The sequence below is a fragment of the Antennarius striatus genome, chromosome 20 (assembly GCF_040054535.1).
Source record: "Antennarius striatus isolate MH-2024 chromosome 20, ASM4005453v1, whole genome shotgun sequence".
NCBI lineage: Eukaryota > Metazoa > Chordata > Actinopteri > Lophiiformes > Antennariidae > Antennarius > Antennarius striatus.
Window position 1 is genome coordinate 14,337,089 of NC_090795.1, and position 22,847 is coordinate 14,359,935.

At 41.9% G+C, this 22,847-nt stretch overlaps 1 protein-coding gene across 2 annotated transcripts in view; it reads left to right on the top strand.

Moving 5' to 3' along the window:
• Positions 1–22,847, top strand: part of adarb2 (adenosine deaminase RNA specific B2 (inactive)) — a 181,359-nt gene that overhangs the window by 156,562 nt on the left and 1,950 nt on the right. Inside the window, exons 5-9 of one of the 2 annotated variants that reach the window (XM_068303963.1) lie at positions 6,057–6,225; positions 8,913–9,061; positions 10,555–10,723; positions 14,667–14,848; positions 21,901–22,082. In XM_068303963.1, the coding sequence (XP_068160064.1) occupies positions 6,057–6,225; positions 8,913–9,061; positions 10,555–10,723; positions 14,667–14,848; positions 21,901–22,082 (851 nt within the window). Of the gene's footprint in view, positions 1–6,056; positions 6,226–8,912; positions 9,062–10,554; positions 10,724–14,666; positions 14,849–20,045; positions 21,828–21,900; positions 22,083–22,847 lie in introns of those variants that run through there. The other variant, XM_068303962.1, reaches the window with a different exon arrangement.

Genomic DNA, 22,847 nt, shown 5'->3' on the forward strand with positions numbered 1-22,847 from the left:
TGAATACAAAGTACTGTACATTCAAATAAAATGAACAGGCTGAGTTAGCCTCAGAAGAGGCTGATGAGATTACTTTATTTGGACATGAGTGCAATTTCAAACGTTTAAATCTGGTTGGCGGACAATACTGCAACTTTCCTTTAATTCTTGACAGGAAAATTGGTGTGATTGATTGGTACCACACGCCCTGCTTCACTTTTCCCTGCTCTTAAAATACTGTATTAAATATAGTTCTACATTCTGACAGAAAAAACCCCGTCACATTATGTGTTTACCTCCTGGTTTACAAGGAGAGTGGCAGTTCAGGCTTTGTTTTTCCCGTTAGCGGCCGTTGGCGATGTTCTTCACTGAACATTATAGGGCAGTTGCCATAGTGAGTAGTCCCAGGTCTCAGCCTGTGATGTACATGCTTTTTGACAATGCTGTTATCCTGGGGTGTGACATCTTTGAATCACCAGGAACAGATGTATTTGTGTGTGAAGACTGCCTCGGGCCTTTGACTCCACACTACTTTGTTTCCTTTGACCCTCACTTTCTGTATTTCTGTGATGTAGCTGATTATTCCTGGTTTAAAATCAGCACAGTGCCTGTGGGGCTCTCTATCTATCCTGTGTGTCTCTCTTCCTCTTTCTACCCCTCTCTCATTTATCTCGCCTCCTCCTCTCCTCTCCTGCAAACTGAAGGCAACCTTACTGCCAATTTCATGCCAGGATAGTGAGCAGAGCAGCAGAAATTATCCACTGCAAAATTGATCTAAACAATCGCAAAGTGGAACAGCGAGGAAAAGCAGGAGAATGAAATTGGGAGAGTCTGTTACCTTTTTCAACTTGCTTTATCATCAAGGAGGAGCTGTGGTGCATCACATGCTGGGAACGTTGAAATCATAATATAGAAATCTCTCTGGAGCTGTTCAGTCATCAATATCAGTCTTCTGTGTAGCACTACAGGATGCTCAAGATGTCTTTATTGTGTCTAAATTAGGGATTCTGCAAAAAAATGCAGAAATACACTTTAAAAGTTCAAACTGATGTCATTAGGTAATCTGTTTGTTAGCAGATGTAATTCTGTTAACTGCCTGACGACTGCAATCGTCTTGGATGGATGGATTGACTTAGAAAACACCCAAACTGGAGGGCACAGGATGTGCAAGATTATTTCAGCTACTGGTCAACAATTGTGCTTTCAGGATGGGATGGCTGGATTGCCTGACATTAAGTTGATGAGCACAGCGTAAAAAACCTTAAGTTTCAGGTATGTTTGTTTGTCGAGTCCATCAAATGCTAGCACTCAGGGTAGAGTAGATCCTCAGAACCTCCTCACACTGCTGCCGTTTGTAGGCTCGTATGAATACGTGGCTACCATAAGAAAGTTATGAAAAAATAAATCAGCCTTAGGAAAATATATTAGCTTTATAACAGCAGGCTTGTGTAGGTTATAAGCCATCCAGGTCGAGGTAAACCAAGAAAAGCAACCAAGAAAAAACAGCTGAACTTGCTTAAGGTTGGATAAAGATGTTTCACCTCTCATTCAAGAGGCTTTTCCAGTCCTGAAGGCCTCTGAAACATAGAAGATGAGAGACGAAACATCTTCAACCAACCCCACGTATGTCCAGTAGATTTACTTTTTGTCCGTCTTGATTTTATAAAACCTTTTTTTCGTACTTTTTCTTTATAGCTCGAATTATATGTCACACACTCAAACAAGAGAGTGGTCTGAATGGATGGGTTTGCGCTACATATATGTATTTCTCATACCAGTGGCTTCAAAGAACATATATTACAATTCGTACTTCATATCTTATGCACTTGTTTGCAACATCCTGAGCAAACAACAACTCCAACTCTAGGTGTACATACTTTTTTTAGCTGCTTTTAACAACATGTGCTCTTAACAGTTCAGCATCTTGGTATCTTTTGGTATCTGGTATTTTGGTATCTTTTATGTCAGTGTTTTGGTTGTTGGGCTCACAGGTTTTCCTATTCTGGTTCTTTCTTGCTTCTCTCTCCATGCAGACATCAAGAGCTGACCAACAAAAGTCAAGTTTGTTAATGTCGCTGAGTATCTCTCTTTATTTCACTCTCATCTTAACAGTCCAGGCAGATTTCTGCAAGTTATTGTACAAGGCAGTTTTTTTCTCTGTGAATTGGTAGTAAAACACACCATTCATATGAAAGAAATTAAATTATTTCTGTTTCTCTAAAATTCTATTTATACAATACTAAGCTTTGCTTTTATGCTGTTTTTTGGTGCTGTGGGCTATTTAAGCATTTCTTCTAAGAATAAAGTCCATAGGTCTTGTTTACAAAGACAAACACTGAATTATTTTAACTACCGTTTCTGAACATGTTTCACTCTGTTAAAATTCCCCTTTTGTTCTTCTATCACTTTTTTTTTTTGCTGCTTGCCCCCCCTACATTTTTCTTCATTGCCCTCCTTCCCAGTCCTCATCAGCAGACTTGTCAGGGTTGTGCTGTTGCAGTGCCATCTGGGCAGAGGTTGATAAAAGCTCACGTGCTGGGCCGGCGATGCCTGCAGGCCCGCCAGAAGCCGGCCAAGTCTAACTGTCAGAGGCGATGGAGAGATTTGTGGCAGGCAACGAAGGAAAATCTTTCCTTTAACAGAGTGATATAGCCTCTCATCCCCCACACCACCTCTGTCTAACTGTTCTCACAGCGCCTGCATTAACCGGGATCCCTTCTGAGGAACACTGTCATTCATATCAACATTACAGAGAATGACTATTGGCATGTGATCTCTTGAATCATTTGTCCCCACTGCTTTCCTAGAAATGAGAAATATTTCTCTTCAAGGTTGGTCAGTGAAAGTCTTCGATGCTCCTGCAGTAGACTGAGAAGCTCTGCTTTATTTAAAAACATGCCAAAACCTCCAGTTAAAGATTATAAAAAGTGGGCTGATAAAGGCTGCAGCTTAGCACTGGCGGTTCCCTGCCAGACATTTGTCCAGATAGACCCTCATGTCCCTTTAGGACACTGGCAGCTAAGGGTCTATGATACATGGGTTTTGTTTTAGGAGGATTTCTCCTGGAGTGGCCCAATAACGAACATGGATGTGCAAATTAACGAAAAAACATTTTTTCAGGTCTCTACTGTATGTAGTGGTCCTCTCTAACTCTACTTACTCCTAGAATGTGGAAAAAGAATGGTCCCGTATCGACTGTTCAGCCCACAAACTTGTGAATTTGTAATTTGCATAGCCCCGCCCCTCTCCTGGGATAAGGGGACGTTCATCCCTGAGGTGAAGTTCGGCGTGTCCAGCAGTAAGATCGCAATGTCGTCACTCTGAGCTAGACACACAAGTTGTTCAGTTGTTGGTTGTAAAAATCAACACAACTTTACCTCAACACCAACCTTCATAAAAGGATCCCAACCTACAGGTAACTATGCTCAGCCCACAGATAAGTGTCACCACGCTGGGCTTGCACTAGGAAGTAGTATGACCAAACCACTGTGGCTCAGTGTAAAAGAATTGAGTAAGCCACAAAAAGCCACATTCTGTGTCCAAGACAGCAGCGCAGCGTGCTGATGACCAATGCTTGTCACAGGGGGTGGGGGGGGGTACCCCCACAGGGCAGGTACGGGGGGCCTCCCCCGGGAAATTTTATAGAAAATGGGGTTATTCTCCTGCATTCTGCGGGCAAAATCTTCTGTTCAGTTTACCTACAAAAATACACTAAAGTCAACAGTTCAAGCTTAACTATCTTTATTTCTGTCCTACTTTATGCAGGTATGAATGTGAGATTCAACAATTGAAAACTTGCATTCACTATGTGAAGATACAGTCATACAAAATATTACTCAATGCTTATTTGTAAGTTTTACTTAAGACTAGAAGACATTTTAACTTTGACCACCACCAAAACCATTGGTATGACATAGTTTAGTTTAGTTTTTTAATTCGATAATATGACTTTTCATTTCAATTTAAAAAGGCATGAAAAATAGCAAATGAGGTGAATACACCTCATATACGTGAAAAAATCATATCATGAAATAATGTTATAATTTCATGTTATAACATGAAAAGATATTGTTATAACAATAAACCTTTCATGTAATTACATGGTACTAAGCCTCCCGGTTTTCATTTTCTTGGTCTGGCAGCTCTACGCTGCCGTACATTTACATACTGTACATCGCTGGTTATTCCTGCCGGTCATAGGGATTAAAAGTCTAAGACTACAAAAAAGTATTGATAATATCTTTCATTTACCTTCTGGTCGGTCTGTCACCACTCCTCCCCCCTCTCAGCATTCACCATTTGTTGTTCAATTAGGATTTTAACACAAACTCTACAATATAACACTGGATTATTAATGTCTTTCAATCGTCCTCGCCTTGTCGTACACCAATTCGCGGGTTTAGCTTGGAAAAAAAGAATTTTTTTGTTTTTCATTGGACGAGAGGAGCTCATGACCCAAGTGCATATTTAATGATCGGGAGCGTTCAGGTCACTACGGCTATTTCTGTCGGCATGCGAAAATAGCGGCGCTAGCGGAAATAGCCGCGCTAGCGGAAATAGCCGTGCCAGCGGAAATAGCCGCGCTAGCGAGCGGCGCTAGCGAACGAAAAAGTTGTACGTTTTAGCCTTTTTTCCGTAAAAATAAGAACACCACTGTGGCTACACAGTCTAAAAATCTTGTAGCCAATCTGGAATTTACTTCGACTATGGCGAAGTGGCGAATGGCTAGCGCAAGCCCAGCCACGTTTTTATATTATTTACAGTTGTCAATGAGTATGGTGAAGTCAGCTTCATGCGGCTAACTAGTTACCTCTGCAAGTTTCATGTTATTGAAGTGGGAGTTGACAAGAGCTTCTGCCCCTAAGCTCTCTTAGCTGTCTGTGTCTGCGTTAGCCACATCCCTTTTGTGCGAGGGGTGTGGAACAGGCAAGGTAGGCGTGGACAGATGGAGCTCATTAGCATTTAAAGGTGCAGGCACAGAAACAGCCTGTTCTAAGTAGAGCTCATTTGAGTGAATTTTAGACAGATAAAATTCAGAAACATGGATCAGTTTGGGGCAAAACATTTCCAATATAGTATAGTTGGATGTCTGACAGCTGTGTGAAATTGTTTAATCCTAAAAGAGTATAACATGGGACCTTATAAGCTTTTGTGATCTGTTCACTCGACGTTATGTTGCTAGTTTCAGGCTCACTTTTCAGTGGAGAAAATTAAAATTGAGATTCAAACCAAATATGTTTTTAGAGTCACTACAGTATATGGCTGGATGTGAAGAGCTGAACATGTATAAGGCAGCATGATGCTCGCCATTTTATAGATGGAGGGTCTCTTCCCTTCCTCACTCTTTGGATCCGACTAATCCTGGCTGGTGTGGTGAGATATGAGCTTCTGAGGAGACGCTCACTCGTACTCAGAGAACTGTGGTTATGAAAATAACCCATAATGTCAATGTCAGTCTGACCTTTTTTCTATGTTCCACTTTTATGTCTTCTTTTTCACTTCATATTGCGAGCAAAGGAAACTTGACTATTTGTTTCATTTGTCTGGGTTTTTAATTCTATATTTAACAATGAACCTGCTAACAAATTATTTTGATATTTTCTGTTTCATCAATATTTTTTATTTATTTATCTTTCTCCTTTCTACTGAATTTTGAGTTGATGTTTTTTATCTCATTTCATGTTTTTTATTTCTATTTTTTTATTTCTTTTATTTTTCCTGTTTTTACTGATTTTTCAGCATAGTGATTTATTTTTAATTTTATTCTAACCCCAGAGAACAGTTTTACTCTGGGAAAGAAAGTGTTAAGGTCTGTTTATTATCAGTTGACCCATACATAATGCACACACACACACACACACACACACACACACACACACACACACACACACACACACACACACACACACACACACACACACACATGAACACATAAACCTGCAGCTTCTATTGGCTTCTATTCTTGGTGTGATTTAGATTACAATTACTTAAATGATAAACAGCTTCTCAGCATCAGGGACTTTTTTTGGACAGACATGCACATTAAAGAGGTTTGTTTGGACTTTGTAATTCAACAGGTCTGGACCTGAGGAATGCGGAGGTGGTGGCTTTATCCACAGGCACCAAGTGCATCAACGGAGAATATCTGAGTGACCAGGGTCAAGTGGTCAACGACTGCCACGCCGAAGTCACAGCCCGCAGAGCCCTGCTACGCTTCCTCTACTCTCAACTTGAACTCTTCCTCAGGTAACAGATTTGTTTTCACGTCTACCAGTCTTTTTAAAGTCCTCCAGCTGTGATGTTCCTGCGAAATTCATGCAAATTCCCTCAAACAGTCAAATAGTCATCGCTGCAGCCTGGAAGTCCAGTCCTTCAACTCATGTTCCTTTAATGACCACACACTTGCGAACAGCCGTAATTGTGACACCTTTCCAAATTCACGTATATTCCTCGAACCCTTAAGGTATCATTTTTAAGCAACCCCTGACTTCTATGATTGTACCTTAAAACAAACTACCAGGGCGGATTTTTCCATTGTTGCCCAGACACATTGAAAAAAATTTATCTATCATCTTGAGCATTTGTTCATTTAGCAATACTAATATACATTTTTTTTCTGGCTCTGATATCAATTTCATACCCTTTACTTAAATGTAGAGGATGTAGAAGTTTCTCAGACAACAGTATATAGTCATCGCTTATATAGTCATCAGTCATCGCTTATGACCCATAAGAGGTATGTGGCAGTGTCTGTGCCTGTGACCTTGAGCCTGCGTATGTTTTATTACTCCTGTTGTTTCTGGATTACTCTGGAGAAGGGCAGATATTGAGTCTTACTCCCATGTTGTGTTGCACTGAGTATTGTATATTGTGTAGCCATGTGATCTGTACCTGTCATGTGTGTCTGACAGCAGAAATTAACTTAGAAGAAAATGGTGATTTGCATTTTGTAGGTTGGGCTTCCAGGCTTTGTATGAATTGACAGATTACCATTCTAATAGAAGCCTACTTACAGTTGAAGTGAGCCTTTTTTCAATCCAATCTTTATTGAAGCAGAAACAACATGTCAGAGAACCACACAGCTCAACAACAATCTGCATTCCTTTTCCTTCCTTTTTACTCACTTTCGAACATGATCATAGGTCTTCTACACCTCAGCTGGTTATATACAACCCAACTAATATTCATCAGGGGGAAGTGTACTGGTGTCAGTTTGGACGCAGGCTACATAATTCATTATCTGCTCAGCTTCAGCGACACCTGCAAATATTACATCATCTCATAAAAGTAGTGATAATGTGCTACATGTATGACATGTTGATAAATAGCTGATAAATAGTGGATTATATCAGTATATCTGACACATAAAGGGGTTTGTTCATTTTGTTTCCAAATGCATAATAATTAGTGACCAACAGGCTGTCGGGACTTTAAGGCTTAGTTTCCAAGGTGCCTCCATCAGTTTCCGCCCTGCTTTACAGTGTGTTTAATAGCGCCAGATATCTTGTTTGTTATGACCTCCTCTGAGGTGCCAAAGAACGCTCCCTCCTCAGTAATAAACTCCATGGAAACAGCTCCGCTTTGTTCACCAGAGACTTTTCAATAATCAACAAGCCATATGTGAGCTGTTCTCTCCAGCTAAGCATACCATCACACACTCAACTGGCTCGGATCGGGGTCTCAATGGCCTATTTGTTTTTAGCACTTTTATAAATGTATCTACTCTGTGTGTCTTTACAACCTGTGAAGCGTACTTTGGTGAACAAAAAGCCACACAGGTATTAAGTATCAGTAGAGCATCTTTATGAGTTTTGACTCCGGACTGCCTCCACTGCATAAGCATATATTATGTGTTTGAGCTCCCTAAGGAGCTCGAGAGCTGATTCATCAGATTAGTGACTAGAAGTCTGGATGGTTGAATGTCATATTTGCATACACAGCACTGACTTTTTGTCTTAGCACAATTCTGGGTGGAAGGTACGGAGACTTTGCAGCTGAGTAAAATGGCTAATGGGGAAGATAACTCAAAATGAAATGACCAAACAAAATGCCAGATCTGCCATATTTACACTCACTGAAAGGACATGGGAGGCAGAGGAGAGGTTATATAAAGACTGCAGCCATGCTTTACATCTTGCATTGTGATGTATAGTTTAAATTACGGCTAGCACACACTTACTCTACGTGTTTGTGTGTGTGTGTGACCCATATCCCTGCTCACGAAAGAATGACCCATGTTTATAACTTTGATTATGTATTGCCAGGTCAGATAAGAATCAATTCATTTATCTGTCTTAAAAAGGTCTGATTTGTGAATGATGTCATTTCCAGATTATTAATGTAATTATCATCGGTGTTCTCATACAGAAAGCAAAGGCAATGTTTGTGTTATTTGTGTGAATTTGGTAAATGGAGCATAAAAAATTAAGCAGTTATAAGAAATCATCTATTTAAGCCATGTTCATTACAAAAAATAAAAACTGTAATAGTTGTAATAAAATACAATCATGCAAATTACAATATTATTTGCGTGTTATGCTAGAGAACCTCTGTCCATGTTTATTTACTCCAGACAAATGACCAACAGCGTTTTTCTCTTGCATGTTTGTTTGATATTTGTTTCATATTTCACCTGAAGTCTGTAGACCTTCATGATGGCTCAAATGCAAAGCCTGTGTCTGAGAAGAGCAGGTGAAACTATCTGACGTTTGGACAGCCTGAGTAATGTCCATGACTCTGTGTGACAGCAGGAGAATGGACTGCGGTCACAGGCGGAGGGCCGGCGTCCATCTCTCTCCGCCTCCGCCTCACTCCATCACTGGAAACAAAAAGTGGAAATCTATTTCACCCGCTGTGATGAATGGTGCCACCTCTCTCATCAGTCTCCTTCGTGCTTCTTGTTTGCCTTCTCTCTTTTTTCATGACCAAAGCAGAAGGCCGGAGGACTGGGAGGAGTCAATATTTGTGCGGTACAAGGAATGCGGCTACAGGTTGAAAGACAACGTCCATTTCCACATGTACATCAGCACGTCGCCGTGTGGCGACGGGAGACTCCACTCACCCTACGAGATCACCGCTGACCGTAAGACTCTGTCCCTTCTGATGCGTTGTTTCATAAAGGTTTCATAAATGTTGACCATGCTAAGAATACAAAAAGAAAGCTATAAAATGCTTGATGCATTTCTATTAAACGTAATCTTGTCATTCCGTCTGATATAAAGCAATAATTTGCTCCGCCACATTTCCTGGAAGCCATTGCTCAAGTTTTCCCTCAGACAGTGCTGACAGAAGCCAGCTTCCCTTTCATGTCACATTCCACCGGTGGCTTCTTTCAGCCACGCTGTGCTGACTTGATGACATTTTATTGCTTACTCACTGAAATAAATTGTATACTCATTTAGATGGTCCATGCAGCATTTTCCTGGTGGACTATGAGTCAAGAAATGTAATCTTGACTGTGGTTTCAATCCTTAGAATGTGTGTGTGTGTGTGTGTGTGTGTGTGTGTGTGTGTGTGTGTGTGTGTGTGTGTGTGTGTGTGTGTGTGTGTGTGTGTGTGTGTGTGTGTGTGTGTGTACTGTGTATATATATATATATATATATATATATATATATATATATATATCTTCCCTTCTTCCACCATGGAGCTGCATTTACACCACAGATATACTGTACATACAGTACAGGAGATTTTTAAAACAAGGTTGGAAAAAGAGGGGGGAAGGAAAGCTGATGCTGTCATTGGACCGCACGTTCTTTGTTATGAAACCTTTTAAACGTTCTGCTGTGCCCTCGGAGAGATTAAAATATCACTAAGTACCTTTTCCTGACTGTTCTTAAACACTTCAAAGCTTGAAGTCAGAGCTTAATTTTTTAGCTTCCATCACCTCAGCCATGGAGGAAGACATTTAAGTCTAACTGAAAGAGGTTATTAAAGCAAAAACAGTATTTATGAACATATATGGACCCTATTAGTGATTTTACGTTACTTAAACCCAGAAAAACAAAAATAAATCCCACTGGATAAACTGTAGACTGTTTGCAGGTAGTGATCCTTGTTGTGCTTTCAGTTATCAATATAATATTCGGCAACTCACATAAACTGTATCAAGAAAGATTCAAACTACTTAATCCAGGAAGAATGTTCATCTATTGTCTGTACATCCAACAGTCTGAAAATGAGACCTCATGGTGAAAGATGTGACTGAAGAAACACGTCTTTATTTTCTGTTGGCTCGTCGTACCATTGGTTTAACTCTGAGCTTTTTCTTCCATGCAGCAAGTTCCACATGAACTGGAATGAGTGGTGATTGAATGTAAAACTTTAAGTGCTAATATGCACGACTCACTGGATTATTTTCATAACTAAAAGTAATATTGGAGAAGGTAAATTTAGCTGACGCACATTTGAAATCTATAAAAGTGAGTCTTGGCTGCTGATTAAATCAAGCAGCTCTGTGTTATTAAAGACTTCATTATCAGATAATTCAATTTTAAATCCAGCAAAGCCGTGTAATAAGACATGACATAATGTGGGGAGATGAAACTCCGCTGACTGCATGCGTTGTGTTTGCAGTACACAGCAGCAGACACCTGATGAGAAAACACCGCAGCCACCTACGCACCAAAATCGAGTCTGGCGAGGGGACGGTGCCGGTGCGGTGCTGGGGGGCCGTCCAGACGTGGGACGGGGTCTTACAGGGCGAGCAGCTCATCACCATGTCGTGCACCGACAAGATTAGCAGGTCAGTGAATCAGATGTTACGTCTGCGTTTCTTCATGTGGCATAAAGAAATGTTCATTCGTCTACTAGACCCACTTTTTTCCACTGTCGCGGGGGTGCTAGAGCCTATCCCAGTCGACTGGAGGTGTAAGGCAGGGGACACTCACCAGTGCACTCTGGTAGTTGTTTTTTTCATTCAAATCTAAAACTTTTTTTCCCTTTAAATCTATCAAGTCAGTCAAATTTGTTAAAATTAGTCAAAAGCTCCTCTGTGTGCTTTTTAAATTAATTTATTTATACATCTCTTTATTTTAGACTGACAGATTATGTCCTGGTTTGATACCTTTTGTTGAGACTATTTGAGATCTAGAAGTTACGTTTGTTGTAAATGCAGGTTTGGTCATTTCATTCTGAATCACACTTGCCTTTGTTACTTTCACTTTTACTAAAGTAAAGTTACCAGCAGGATATCTGTTAAAGAATATTGCCAGAGGAGCTCAAAAACGCCAACGCCAAAGTCTTTAAAAATCATTTTTGTCATTGCAGGTATTAGTGCATGGATTGTATTAAATATATTGTAAAGGTCGCCACCTGATACCCTAACATAAAATCCTCATTAAACATATGATCTGTTCAGCCTCTCACCCAGGAGGTCGGTGGCCTTCATCGGAAAAGAAAGGTTGGCAGGTATAACTTTATTAAGAGATTAGCTTCCTTATGAGAACAAGTGATCTCTGTTTAAATAAAGGACTGGATGATGCATTCTATGAACTGGGCAGATTTTGCTTGATATTTACTTTGGCACATCTGTGTGAAGGTGCGTGTTTGTGTTAACTAGAACCTTGCTGTGTGTGAAATCGTTCCTACAGGTGGCGTTCATTGATTTCCCATTTTTGACTTGAGCAGCTAATCCTGCTGTAATGAATTTGTGTATTAAACACGTCAGTGTTTTAAGCTCCAGATATGTACAGCTGACCTTCACTGGCAATCTGGATGATGTTTTAGTCATAAAGCCTCACCCACTCTCAGATATTTATCGTCTATTTATCCATCAGTTTATCTATCTGTTTTAACTATTTATCTGTTCATCCAGGTAATCTCAACAATTTCCCATTTATTCATAAACAACATAAACAATAAATTTGCTTTTCGTTGCTGCTTGCTGTTGGAGAAATATTAGTTTTGGATTTGAATTGTTGAAAGAAACATTTCTGGTCAATCAATTATTCAAATTTTATTTGCACAGCCCAAATTTAGAAATGACACTTTTCCTCTGTCGACGGCTACCCCAGAGGAGAAAACTCCCCCGGGGTAGAGTTATTACAGGCGGTGGTAAAAAGATAATGCAAATTAAAAGTTAAACACATTTCTGTTAGTAGAATTGATGTTAATCACCACAAAAATCAGCACAAAACACAATAGTTAAAAGGTTTGCTCCTTCAAATATTGAATAAGAATAAGATGGTGACCCGATGCTGTGATGAGACTCATAACCCAAAGTACCGGACAGATGCGACCTCACAATGGTTCGTCTGGGAGCCTGAATCTATGACACACGTCAGTCTAAAATAATAGAATACGTTACTTCCAACAAAGACGTATTATTTGTTTTATCACGTCTTAAACCAGTTTAATGTTTCTGTTTCCTGGGTTTGGCCAACAACAGGACATGAACCCGTAAATTTAGCTTAGTAAGCACTGCGCTGTGCCAGCTGAGCCATACAGGACTACAGCTGAGCCACTGCTGTGTGTGTGTGTGTGTGTGTGTGTGTGTGTGTGTGTGTGTGTGTGTGTGTGTGTGTGTGTGTGTGTGTGTGTGTGTGTGTGTGTGTGTGTGCGTGTGCGTGCATGCGTGTGTGTGTGAAACACGTGGAGAAAGAGAGGAAGCGGGGGACAAGGAGAGAGAGATGCTGTTAATTTGACCAAATGATTCCGTTGGCCGGGGCTGGAGATGGTGCGATTAAATCTACCCAGGTCACCAACGGGGGTGAAAGCAATTACTTTACAAAAAACTAGAGTGACGGTGGAGGGGGAGGGGGACACCCTCCAACCACCCCTCCCCTCATGCTGCCAGACCGGACGGCATACGCTCTCTCTCTACTCCACGGCCTCATCTCTCTTTTTTCATATTGCTGTAAATGACGGCGGCCATCATTAAAGCCGCCGGTTCACCAGGGGCCACTTTACCAAGGTCGGGGGGCTGAGAAAAGACTCAACACAGCCACACGCCGCCGTCTTAAAGTGATCCCCTGGTTACCGTTCTTCTCCTCTGTAGCGCTCATTTTGCAGCCTCACATTACTTTTTTATTTCCCCACTTCCTTCAGTTCCTGCACTTTATTATAGTTAGTTCAGCTTTGACCATCAGGGGATTCAGGTTCTTTGCTCTTACCATAAATATTTTTTGATAATGGGTGACGTTTCACCTCATCGCTGCTCAACCCGGTGATCATCACTTTGTTTTCTTACCCACCGAAGCCGTCTTGCTAAAATTTGATTTGAAGTCGACAGCTGGATTTAATTGAGGGGCCTAAATGGCTTTTATATAATGATGATGTTCTCAATTCTGCCGCAGTTTTATGCAGATGAACACATTACTTTAATGGTCTGCGTTCACTAAGGGAGGGAAGAACGGATAGGAGAGAGAGAAGAAGAAGAAGCCTCTCCTCTTCTCTCTTTAAATCCACACACCCAAGCCAGATGGCTGTCTTTTCTTGCATGAGATTAGAAGATGTTTCTGATTCACGGTGTTGCTTTTTGGGTAAATTAATATTTCAGGCTAAACTATTTCTGTTATGGCGAGGCACCGAAGTTGTGAATGGGTTTGTGTGCTTATTGTGAACAAAGCTCCTCTTGTCTGTGTTGGAGAGAGGAGAACAGATCTCGCTGACAGATTGCAGGTAGAGTGTAGGCGGCTGGTCGCCGCGTCGTGAGCGTATTTAGTGATTCCCAGAAAGCCCTTGATGTTAATTGACTGTTCAGGAAGCGAGAGAAGGCGCATTGGGTGATTATTAAGACCAGGAGGAAAAAAGATAAAGGAAACAAAACAAGCACGCAGTGTAATTGTATCCATGACAAAGAGACGTTGATTAACAAAAAGAAAATCATATAAAAACGAGTTGCATAAAGTATGATTTTTTTTTTATTTGGCCTTGCATGAGTTCTTTTGTCCGGTGTTCCAGACACACAGCAGGCGTTCTCTCCACGAAGGGCAGGGATGATAATTAACATGGTCTTTATCATTTCCCATCCATACGTTAGCATATGCTGGGTAAAGAGAGTGGATTTCAGCAGTAGGCAGCACGTGACCAGCTGGCTACTGTATCAGCCATCAGTTTGGCAGCCAGGATGAGCCCCACAGTGATTTTGTGTCACCCGTGGATCTCTTGCAACAAATCCTGAGGCGAACGGGCGATCGACGGAGGCTTTCCCGCAGTGCATTAACCTCAATGGCAGTGATGAATGCACGCGTGGTAATTTGTTGTTTCATGTCACGAATGCTGATGTACTGACCTTTGTCAGTGTTTTAGTTGTTGATGGTTGTGTGTGTGTGTGTGTGTGTGTGTGTGTGTGTGTGTGTGTGTGTGTGTGTGTGTGTGTGTGTGTGTGTGTGTGTGTGTGTGTGTGTCTCCTGTCGGATTATGTGTGTGTTGGTGTTGTCGAGCCACTAGCTGTTATGCAGCACGTCCCACATCAAGATAATGATCAAATTGTCTCTACCTGTCATTGAAGCTTTCACGTCTGTCTCCCTTTTGCTCCTTTGCCTTTCTCACCCCTTCCCGCACCTTCTCCCCTTGATTCTATCTCTCGCTACTTATTCTCCCTCCCCCAATTGTTCCCTATCCTCCTTTCATCTGTATTTCATCCACACCATTCATCTTCCTTTTACTTCCTCTCCCTCCGTTACATACATTTCAAACACTTCCATCCTGACTCCCTCTCTCTTTTTATTCCTCCCTCTCCTCAGATGGAACATCCTGGGCCTGCAAGGGGCGCTATTGAGTCACTTTGTGGAGCCGGTGTACCTGCATAGCCTGACGGTCGGCAGCCTTCGCCACACTGGCCATCTGGGTCGAGTTCTCAACCAACGGTTGGAGCGCCTGGGCCCGCTGCCGGTGTCGCACAGACGCAACCAACCCCTGCTCAGCGGTACGATGGCAGACATGAGTCAGTGCAGGGAAGAAATGCAGCTCACACTAAACATGTACAATAAGATCCATTCACAACGCCCGCTGCTCAACGCTACGTCACATTATCAACCGTTAGGGTCTTCCTCTTCTTTGCTCTGCAGGATTCGTTATAATCCTTTTTCCAAATGGTAAATTATCACCGCCTTATTTCTGTGAGCAAATCTTCTGATGACGGCGATGTTTTCCAAACTGCTTTGTTCAGTTTCCCTGATAGGTCATGAGAAAATTAACATGATAAGAACTATAGGCTTTCAAGAGCAAGAAAGCAGATGACGACAGAAGTACAAATGCTGTCCTTTCCTCAGGCGGTGGTGACTTGGAGTGTTAGTCAAAAGAAAAACACCACACAAATTATTAGGTTCACACTGACTAAAGAATTACTTAGTGAATCTACAGATTTAATGCTCATCTCCTGTTGTCTGAAGTCATCAGCCACTGTGGACCTTTAGTAGCATCATCCCTACAGATAAATGACATAAATATGGTCATTTGGATGACCATATTTATGTCATTTATCTCTATTCCAGGAGTCAAGGATGAGATTCCTATTTCAAAGCATGGTGAAACGCAGTGACGTGTGGTCAGGGTAGGCACGGCCTTACCTGCAATCATGAAAGAAAGAAATGAAAAATGGAATAAATAGATTAAATGGTCATATTCATCCAATGGCGTGTACTATAGAGTTATTTTCTATTTAACGTCACCAATTTTAGGTTATTTTTACTCAAAATCGCTGAATTTTCACATTTGCCTCTGAAATACTGAGAAGAGACCTCAGTGAGACCTCACCATCGATGTGCACTGACTCAACTAGCTGTGCTTTCATGCTAAACAGTGAGACTGTAATGCTATCTCTCTATATGTCACTATTAAAATGTTCAAATACGTTAGCGCTATGAACAGAATTTCCATAATTTAGATAATGTATATAATGTACAGCTTTTTTTGTCAACAGCTGTACGTGTGTAACGTCTTTTTTAAGTTGAGCAGTCCTGAAACGACTGGAAAAGGTACAAAGTGAGGCATGCAGTTCTCCTGCCTCATGGTAGGGGGCGCTGGTGATAGCAAGGGGGCGCTGGTAGTCAGCAAGTCAAGTGCAGCCATTCATTTGTTTTCCTTTTGCCTTGCCTTACTATAAAAAATGGAGGATTACATGTCTCAACTCAAAAGTTTTTCGATGCTTTTGTTCAGAAGGACTTCATTTATAAAAAAATGTAACATATATACAGAAACGTTTTTTTAATCAAATGTGCTGACTTGTGTATTACAGTTTGAATGTGTAAATAATTCTGCCTCGAGACTTTAAAAATAATCGACTCACTGTTGCTAATTAAATGTTGCATAAGCTACACTGTAGGTTCATATGTTTGTAAATCTAATTATGATGAAACCAGTGCCTCACCAGTTATGAACCTCACCGCACATCACTGGTGAAACGAAGCTGTGAACAGGTTATAACCATCCAGCCAATTAAAAACACTTCCTTAAGCAGGAGATCATAGATGTTTGGCTTCTAAGTGCTATAGTGAATGTTTTTCCACTAGTTTTTATTCTCTCCAGCTAAATGACAGACAGCGCTTTCCTTTTAACAAGCACAGTTTTCAGAATAGAAAGCAGCTCTGGGGGTTCAGACGGGGCCAACCCATACAGCAATCCTGTGCCATACGTATCCACTATCTATTTTCCGATGTCTCTTTTAATAAATATGTCAGCTCCATACCAAATGATTCACAACACATCACACGTGTAGCACACATGGAGCAGCAAACACCAACTCGTGTAGCCTGACTCGCTACAGTCACACGGTGCCAGCCAGACAAGCTACAGCTTAGAATTTGTCTGGCGCGTCTGCCTCTGGGGCTCCGCTGAGACCTGAGGCTTTTGTTTGTAGTGAAGATGAATGCTGGGGTAAGATCTGAATGACACCCAACTTGTAGAAACTGCATGAGCCATCACTTCAGATCTAGGCCAGTCAGGGTGGCTGAAAGACGGAGATGCACAGCGATGTAGGGCACGTTCTGTTGGAAGAATAATCGATGGCTGACAATCGCGCACGGCGCTCCCGGTATCAACCATACTTTAGTCGGGTTTTAAGTGTACTTCTTGAAGGGCGAAGGAGCTCGTTGCGTTGCGGGCCTCTGCTCAGGGTAATTGGGTGCCATGAGGATGAATATTTTGTGAGGCCTACACTCATCAAGATTGATAATTGTACTGAATTGTCCTCTGGTGATGATAGTTTGAAGGGATTTATCACGTATCCTCCCACCAGCGAACATTTCTCATGATCTGTTCAATGGCTTTTGAATGTCATCGTTTGACTTGTCTAAAGTTTTGCACTTTAAATATTAAGCCCTAACTAAAGTTAACATTTGGAGAATCATTCATACTTACTTGCAGTTTTAAAGGCGTTATTCTAAATCTATTAATCTGAGGGAGAAAACAGTTTTATATCAGGACTGTGGTGTTATTTCATGAGTGATGCTGAAGTTTGGGCGTTTAGAGTTCCTTGTTTTGACGAATGATACGAACACGACCTTTACCTTCTGACATCCTCTTTACTCAAAACAAAGGTGGCCTCGCATGTCTCCTGCAAATGTCTTGCCCTCCCCTCCGACATATAATCTGTGTTCCTTACATCTCCACACGTTCCCAACTGTCAGGTGCTCACACCTGCTGGAACTGGAGGAGATGCAGTCTATTGAAGGGTGGACGAGCTGGGGAGGGCAAGGTGGAGCAGGAAAGATGGACAGAGTGGAGATGGCCCCACAGCAAATCAATGTAATCACAGCCCTTATCAGACAGCCATTCAATCTGAAGGGACAGAAAGAGGGAGAGGCTGGGAGAAAGAGAGGGAGACGGAGAGGCAGGAGGGGAGGAAAGAAAAGAGCTTCAGCTGAATTTGCAGCTCCTCTCACATCCTCCTCCATCCTTTCATTGACTCTGATGAGCTCCCTGGCTATTGTTGTCCTGGGTTAGTTAAAAGCAACACCCCTGGAGGAAATTCTCGGGATCACAGGATCCATTATTATCGCACACGTCCAAAGCAGCTCCGCCTGAACCCTGGGGGCCCAAACACATCGATGGGCTGATTCGTCCTTCACTCTCGTCCCGCTGCTCACTTTCACCGCAATGCTTCGTTCACAAGTCCAGCTCTCGTTGGAAATAGCACGGGTAGCATCATTCATGAAACATGATGTGTGAATATGATCACACTGTTAAACCTTTGACTGTAAATATTACATGAGATGACTGGCAACAGCAGCACCTGCAAAGTTCTGCAAAGAATTTGTGATATTTAAACGAATTCTGTTCACCTGGTTTTCAGAAATAGGTCGTGATCTCTTTTAAACATATTGTATTCAGATAAAATTAATATTGTATGAACCTTTCGGTGGCTTATAACAAAACTAACTACGATAACTCAGTGACGGTTTCTTTAGTGAGCGGCACTGTCCAAAAGATATGCAGGTCGTTTTCTGTCTGTCTCATTTTAGGACAGAAATCCCACCCTTTAGTATTATACTCTACTGTTTACAGTAAAATTTACAGTACATTTGTGCAAAACCTGGTGTTCTCTTAAAGACCCAAAGTCATGTATTAATTCTCTCGGATTGCATTGCAATTGACAACAAGTCATTGTGTGACATTAATACTGAAGCATACTGTTCAGTATCCTTTACAGTGCAGAGACTTGACTGGTTCAAAGGTCACTTTTTCATTACTTGTTTCAGTAAGTAAAGCCTCTAAAGGTCCAGTGTGGAGGATTTTGCAGCATAAAAACAGATGTTGTTGATGATGTATAATCACCTGACACTTTGTGTTATAATAGTGAATGGTTGTGATCTGCAGACACTGCTAAATTCTACGACCTCCCGCTGACCCTTTAACCAACAACAAGTCCTTGATGTCTCAGTATTGTGTTCATTAAATGTGAAGTTTAACAAACATCAGCAGCTAACTCAACGTTAGATCATCGTTTTAGGAGGCTGCTTTGGGGCTTTTGATAAATCTTTTCTATCTATTCAGATACTTGTTGCTCCATCACTCCTCTGCTGGACCACATCCACGAGGGACAATTTCCAAAAACCTGTAGCACTCCAGTAATGAGCTATACTGTATATGAAATGTGCACTGATAAGCACCCAGGCTGTCTTTTATTGTTGTTCTACAGCCGCCTCAGACATTAAGCCAAAGGAATGTGTACTGTACGGTTATAAATCCTATAACCAAAGGCTCTATAATTTAGCCTCTTTCATGTTTGCCAAACACTACCCAAGAGAGAAATTGATCAAGTCTTCAATGAGGAAAAAATCAAATTGGCTATTACAGAAACAGAGGATTCGAGTCCATTGAAAGGATGAAATGAGCCATGAATGAAACGGAGGAAAGGGAAAAAGGTAGGATGGATAGGAGGGCCTTTTTGTTCAAAGAGGTGCGTCTCCACAAGACAGAAGAGATGGGTAATAAGAAACTTGGAGGATTGTTACTGTGGCAGGCAATTCATTCCAGCTCCAAGGAGCTACAGCGAAGCAGAGCTGAGGTGGTGAATGAAAGTGAAGACAGGAAAATGAATTGTGGCACAGACTGAGATGATCTGCAGACATGAATTGTGTTATTGTGCATTAGGTATTGTACTACAACAAGCTGTCAGAGGTGAGATCAGAGACTGTTGTTCAACCATTGCAGAGAGTCTGTGTGCTAGAGGTAGCCACCTTCAACATTACCAGACATGAAATATCTGTCAGGGTAGAATCCATCACAACAATCCCTCTCCGAAGATAGTTCTACACATTACAGAGGAAAGAGTGTTCAAGAAGCAGTTCACTGACACAGTTTGTTCGCCTACAAGTGAATTATGACTACATCTCCCATACTATGACTCAGACAGTGCTCAACTTCTCTATCGCAGTCATGATCGACATTAAGTAAATAATAAGTAAGTACATTGGTGACACCACACAAAGCAGCAAATGGTTCTTTAAATCACATTAAACACTTTTCATCGGGCAGTTTCAGCTCTTATAAATGAGAGGAAAACACAGAGGCCAGATAGCCCAGAAATCAGATGAGCAGTTTCACAGTCGTAAGTCTCGTAAGTCTTACAACTCTGTCATGATTAGTTATTCATTATGACCTTCTCTTTTTTCTTCTTCTAGCATCTTCTCACCAGAGCGGATCGTCCATCTCCATCTCGCCCTGTCCTCCACATCTTCCTCCCTCAACACATCCATAAACATCCTTTTTGATCGTCCTCGTCTCCTGCCTGGCAGCTCCATCATCATCATCATCACCATCACCATCATCATCACTATCAACCATCTCAATCTCACTTTGTTTGCAAACCATCTGACCACAGCATATGTATACAGTATACGTAAATAATACTTATGTATGGGAATCTTCCATACCTTTTACAAAGAGTCAGAGAATATACTGTAATGGCATGACAACTATGAAGCTACTTTCAGCAGCTGGTTTGTCAGGCAGAATGGAATCACAAGCTCTGACGTGAGGGCCTGTTGGAACAAATACAGGATGCCAAATATAATTTTGATATTAAATGTAAATGTGAGTGAATCTTGTCCTTTTCACCTTTTGGCCCATCATTTCATGCTGTCAAAAGACCTCAGGAGCTCTTTGATGGAGACTCGTGCAGTGAAAGGAGAAAGCACAGAATAAGAGTTATGCCTAGTGTTAGCGTACTGGCTACCTTAACCCTACACTAATACATTAACATGGAGTTTATTAAAACATGCAACTTCCTGTCTCACCAGCATCTGAATACTTCTTCTGAATCAGAAGCTCGTGTTCGGTGGGTTGGTGTGAACCTCTAATGTTGCAGTATCTGAACGCAAAGCCTCCCTTTATCTCGTCCAATCCTGACTAAACTGTAATTTCAGTTAATAATATTAATAAATGTTATGCAAGAAAGGGGTATATTGGTTACGTTGTCTTTATAGAGTAGAAAGTGTGTGAGATCAGGAGGAGAGTTACAGGAGGTGTTGGTTGTTTCACTCTATTTCCAGTCTTCATGCTCTCGCAAACATTCTCTAAAAATAAAGAAAAAGATAATTGAAATGTTTATGGCATCTGTTTCCTCACTCCATCCCAAAGCAGTTTGTTTCTATTCCTCTAATGTTGAGCCACAGCTCTTTGCATTCCCAGGCTACACTGGGAATCTGGCTCCGGTAAAATCCCCCCAGCGGCTTCTCAAGGACGTCTTTTTGTCCTGCTCCTCAACATCAGCTGTGTCTCCACAGCAGGAGACCTGTGCCTGGGACTCCCTCATCCTCCATTTTTTCTTTTTTTGTTTTTTGGTGATCACTTCCTGGGCATCGCAGCAAGAAGGTTCTGGGTTTGATTCCTTTCTGAGCAGTTTGTATGTTCTCCTCGTGTCTGCATGGGTTCTGTCCAGGTTCTGTTTGGCTTCGCCAAAATCACGCAGCTTATGTGATGAGCTGGTGTCTCATCTGTGGTGTACCCCACCTCTCACTCATATCCAGCTGGGATAGGATGGCTGGATGAGTGAGTGGGTGGATGGTTGTCTTCCTGACCTCCTTTTGTGTGCCTCACTAGTGAGGTTTGTTATTTCAGAGGCAGACAGTCCTGTGTGTCGTTGGGTTCATCCTTTAACTGAAGGTAATATTTACAGCGTGCATCACAGGAACTCAGCAGCTCTCACACATAGGCAGGGAGACGTTGCTGCGATGCTGAACGGCCCTCCTGTTCTCACTCCCCTGCCTCTCCAGGGTGCATCGAGCTCATACGTACAAATGATGCAGTTTCAGCTCCAAGTTGGCTTTTTGCTGCACTGCAAATCTTTATGTCTGCCATTAGCCTCAAGGAGAAAGGGAGGGGATAGAGAAGGGACGTTAAATGAAGTAACAAACTGGAGCCTTGATTTTTTTAATTTTAATTTCCAGGTCTTGTCTGGGTTATTCTGAGGTATTTTGATGATTTTGGGTGATAATACAACTCAGAAGTCTTTCCTCTGGCTTGTGTCCGCTGTAGGGCTGAGCAGTGCCGAGTACCACCAGCCAGGGAAGGCCTCATGCGTGAGCATCAACTGGACGGTGGGGGACACACAGTTGGAGGTTGTCAACACGGCCACCGGACGGAGACGGGAATCGGGGACCCCCTCGCGTCTCTGCAAGCATGCCCTGTTCACCCGCTGGATCAGACTTTATGATAAGGTGAGGCGGCGGCGGGGAGAAAGGAAACATATGAGACGGATGCTGGGTAGAGAATGAATTGTTTAATGACTGGTATCTGAAGCGCGTCCACTTGAAACAATATTTCTATTATTTTAAAACACAGAAACATCTGATTTCAGCACCAAACAGACACCTTTTTAGTTGTTCCTCCTCCACGGTCACCTAGTAGTCATTTAGTCGCCCCTAAACTAGGGAGGAACCCCAGAGACAAAGATGGGACTGACTGATCAGATCAGTGTTCCATCATTCGTCTGATCTAAACTGTGGAAAGTTGAGTAAGGATCTGCCGAGGACTCTCAGCGTCCCCTATGGAGCTCACCTTTTTTTTCACAGTGTGGTCACACCTTCATCCCCTGTGGGACGCCACATTTCTTCTCTACAGGCTTCTTTTGGAGCTCACCTTCACCTTCACGAGTCTGGCGCCCTCTTCTGGTTGGAGAGCTGCAGCTCCAGTGCTTCCTCACCCATCTCCTTGATGAACACCACATTACAAACACTCCACTGTGGGGCTGTAATGATCCAGATCACCACTGAAATCTATTAGATTGATGTTTGGGGGTTATACCTTTACAAAAACGAATAAATTAAAAGCTGTTCGTTGCTACAGACAGAAAAACAAACAAATCAACAGAAGCGAAACCTTGACCTCCATGTCAGAAGTAAAATTATTACTTTTAGCTTTATAGTGTCATTTCTTATGGTAGACTTATGTATGACATCACAGGTTACTGGCAGCTCTGATGC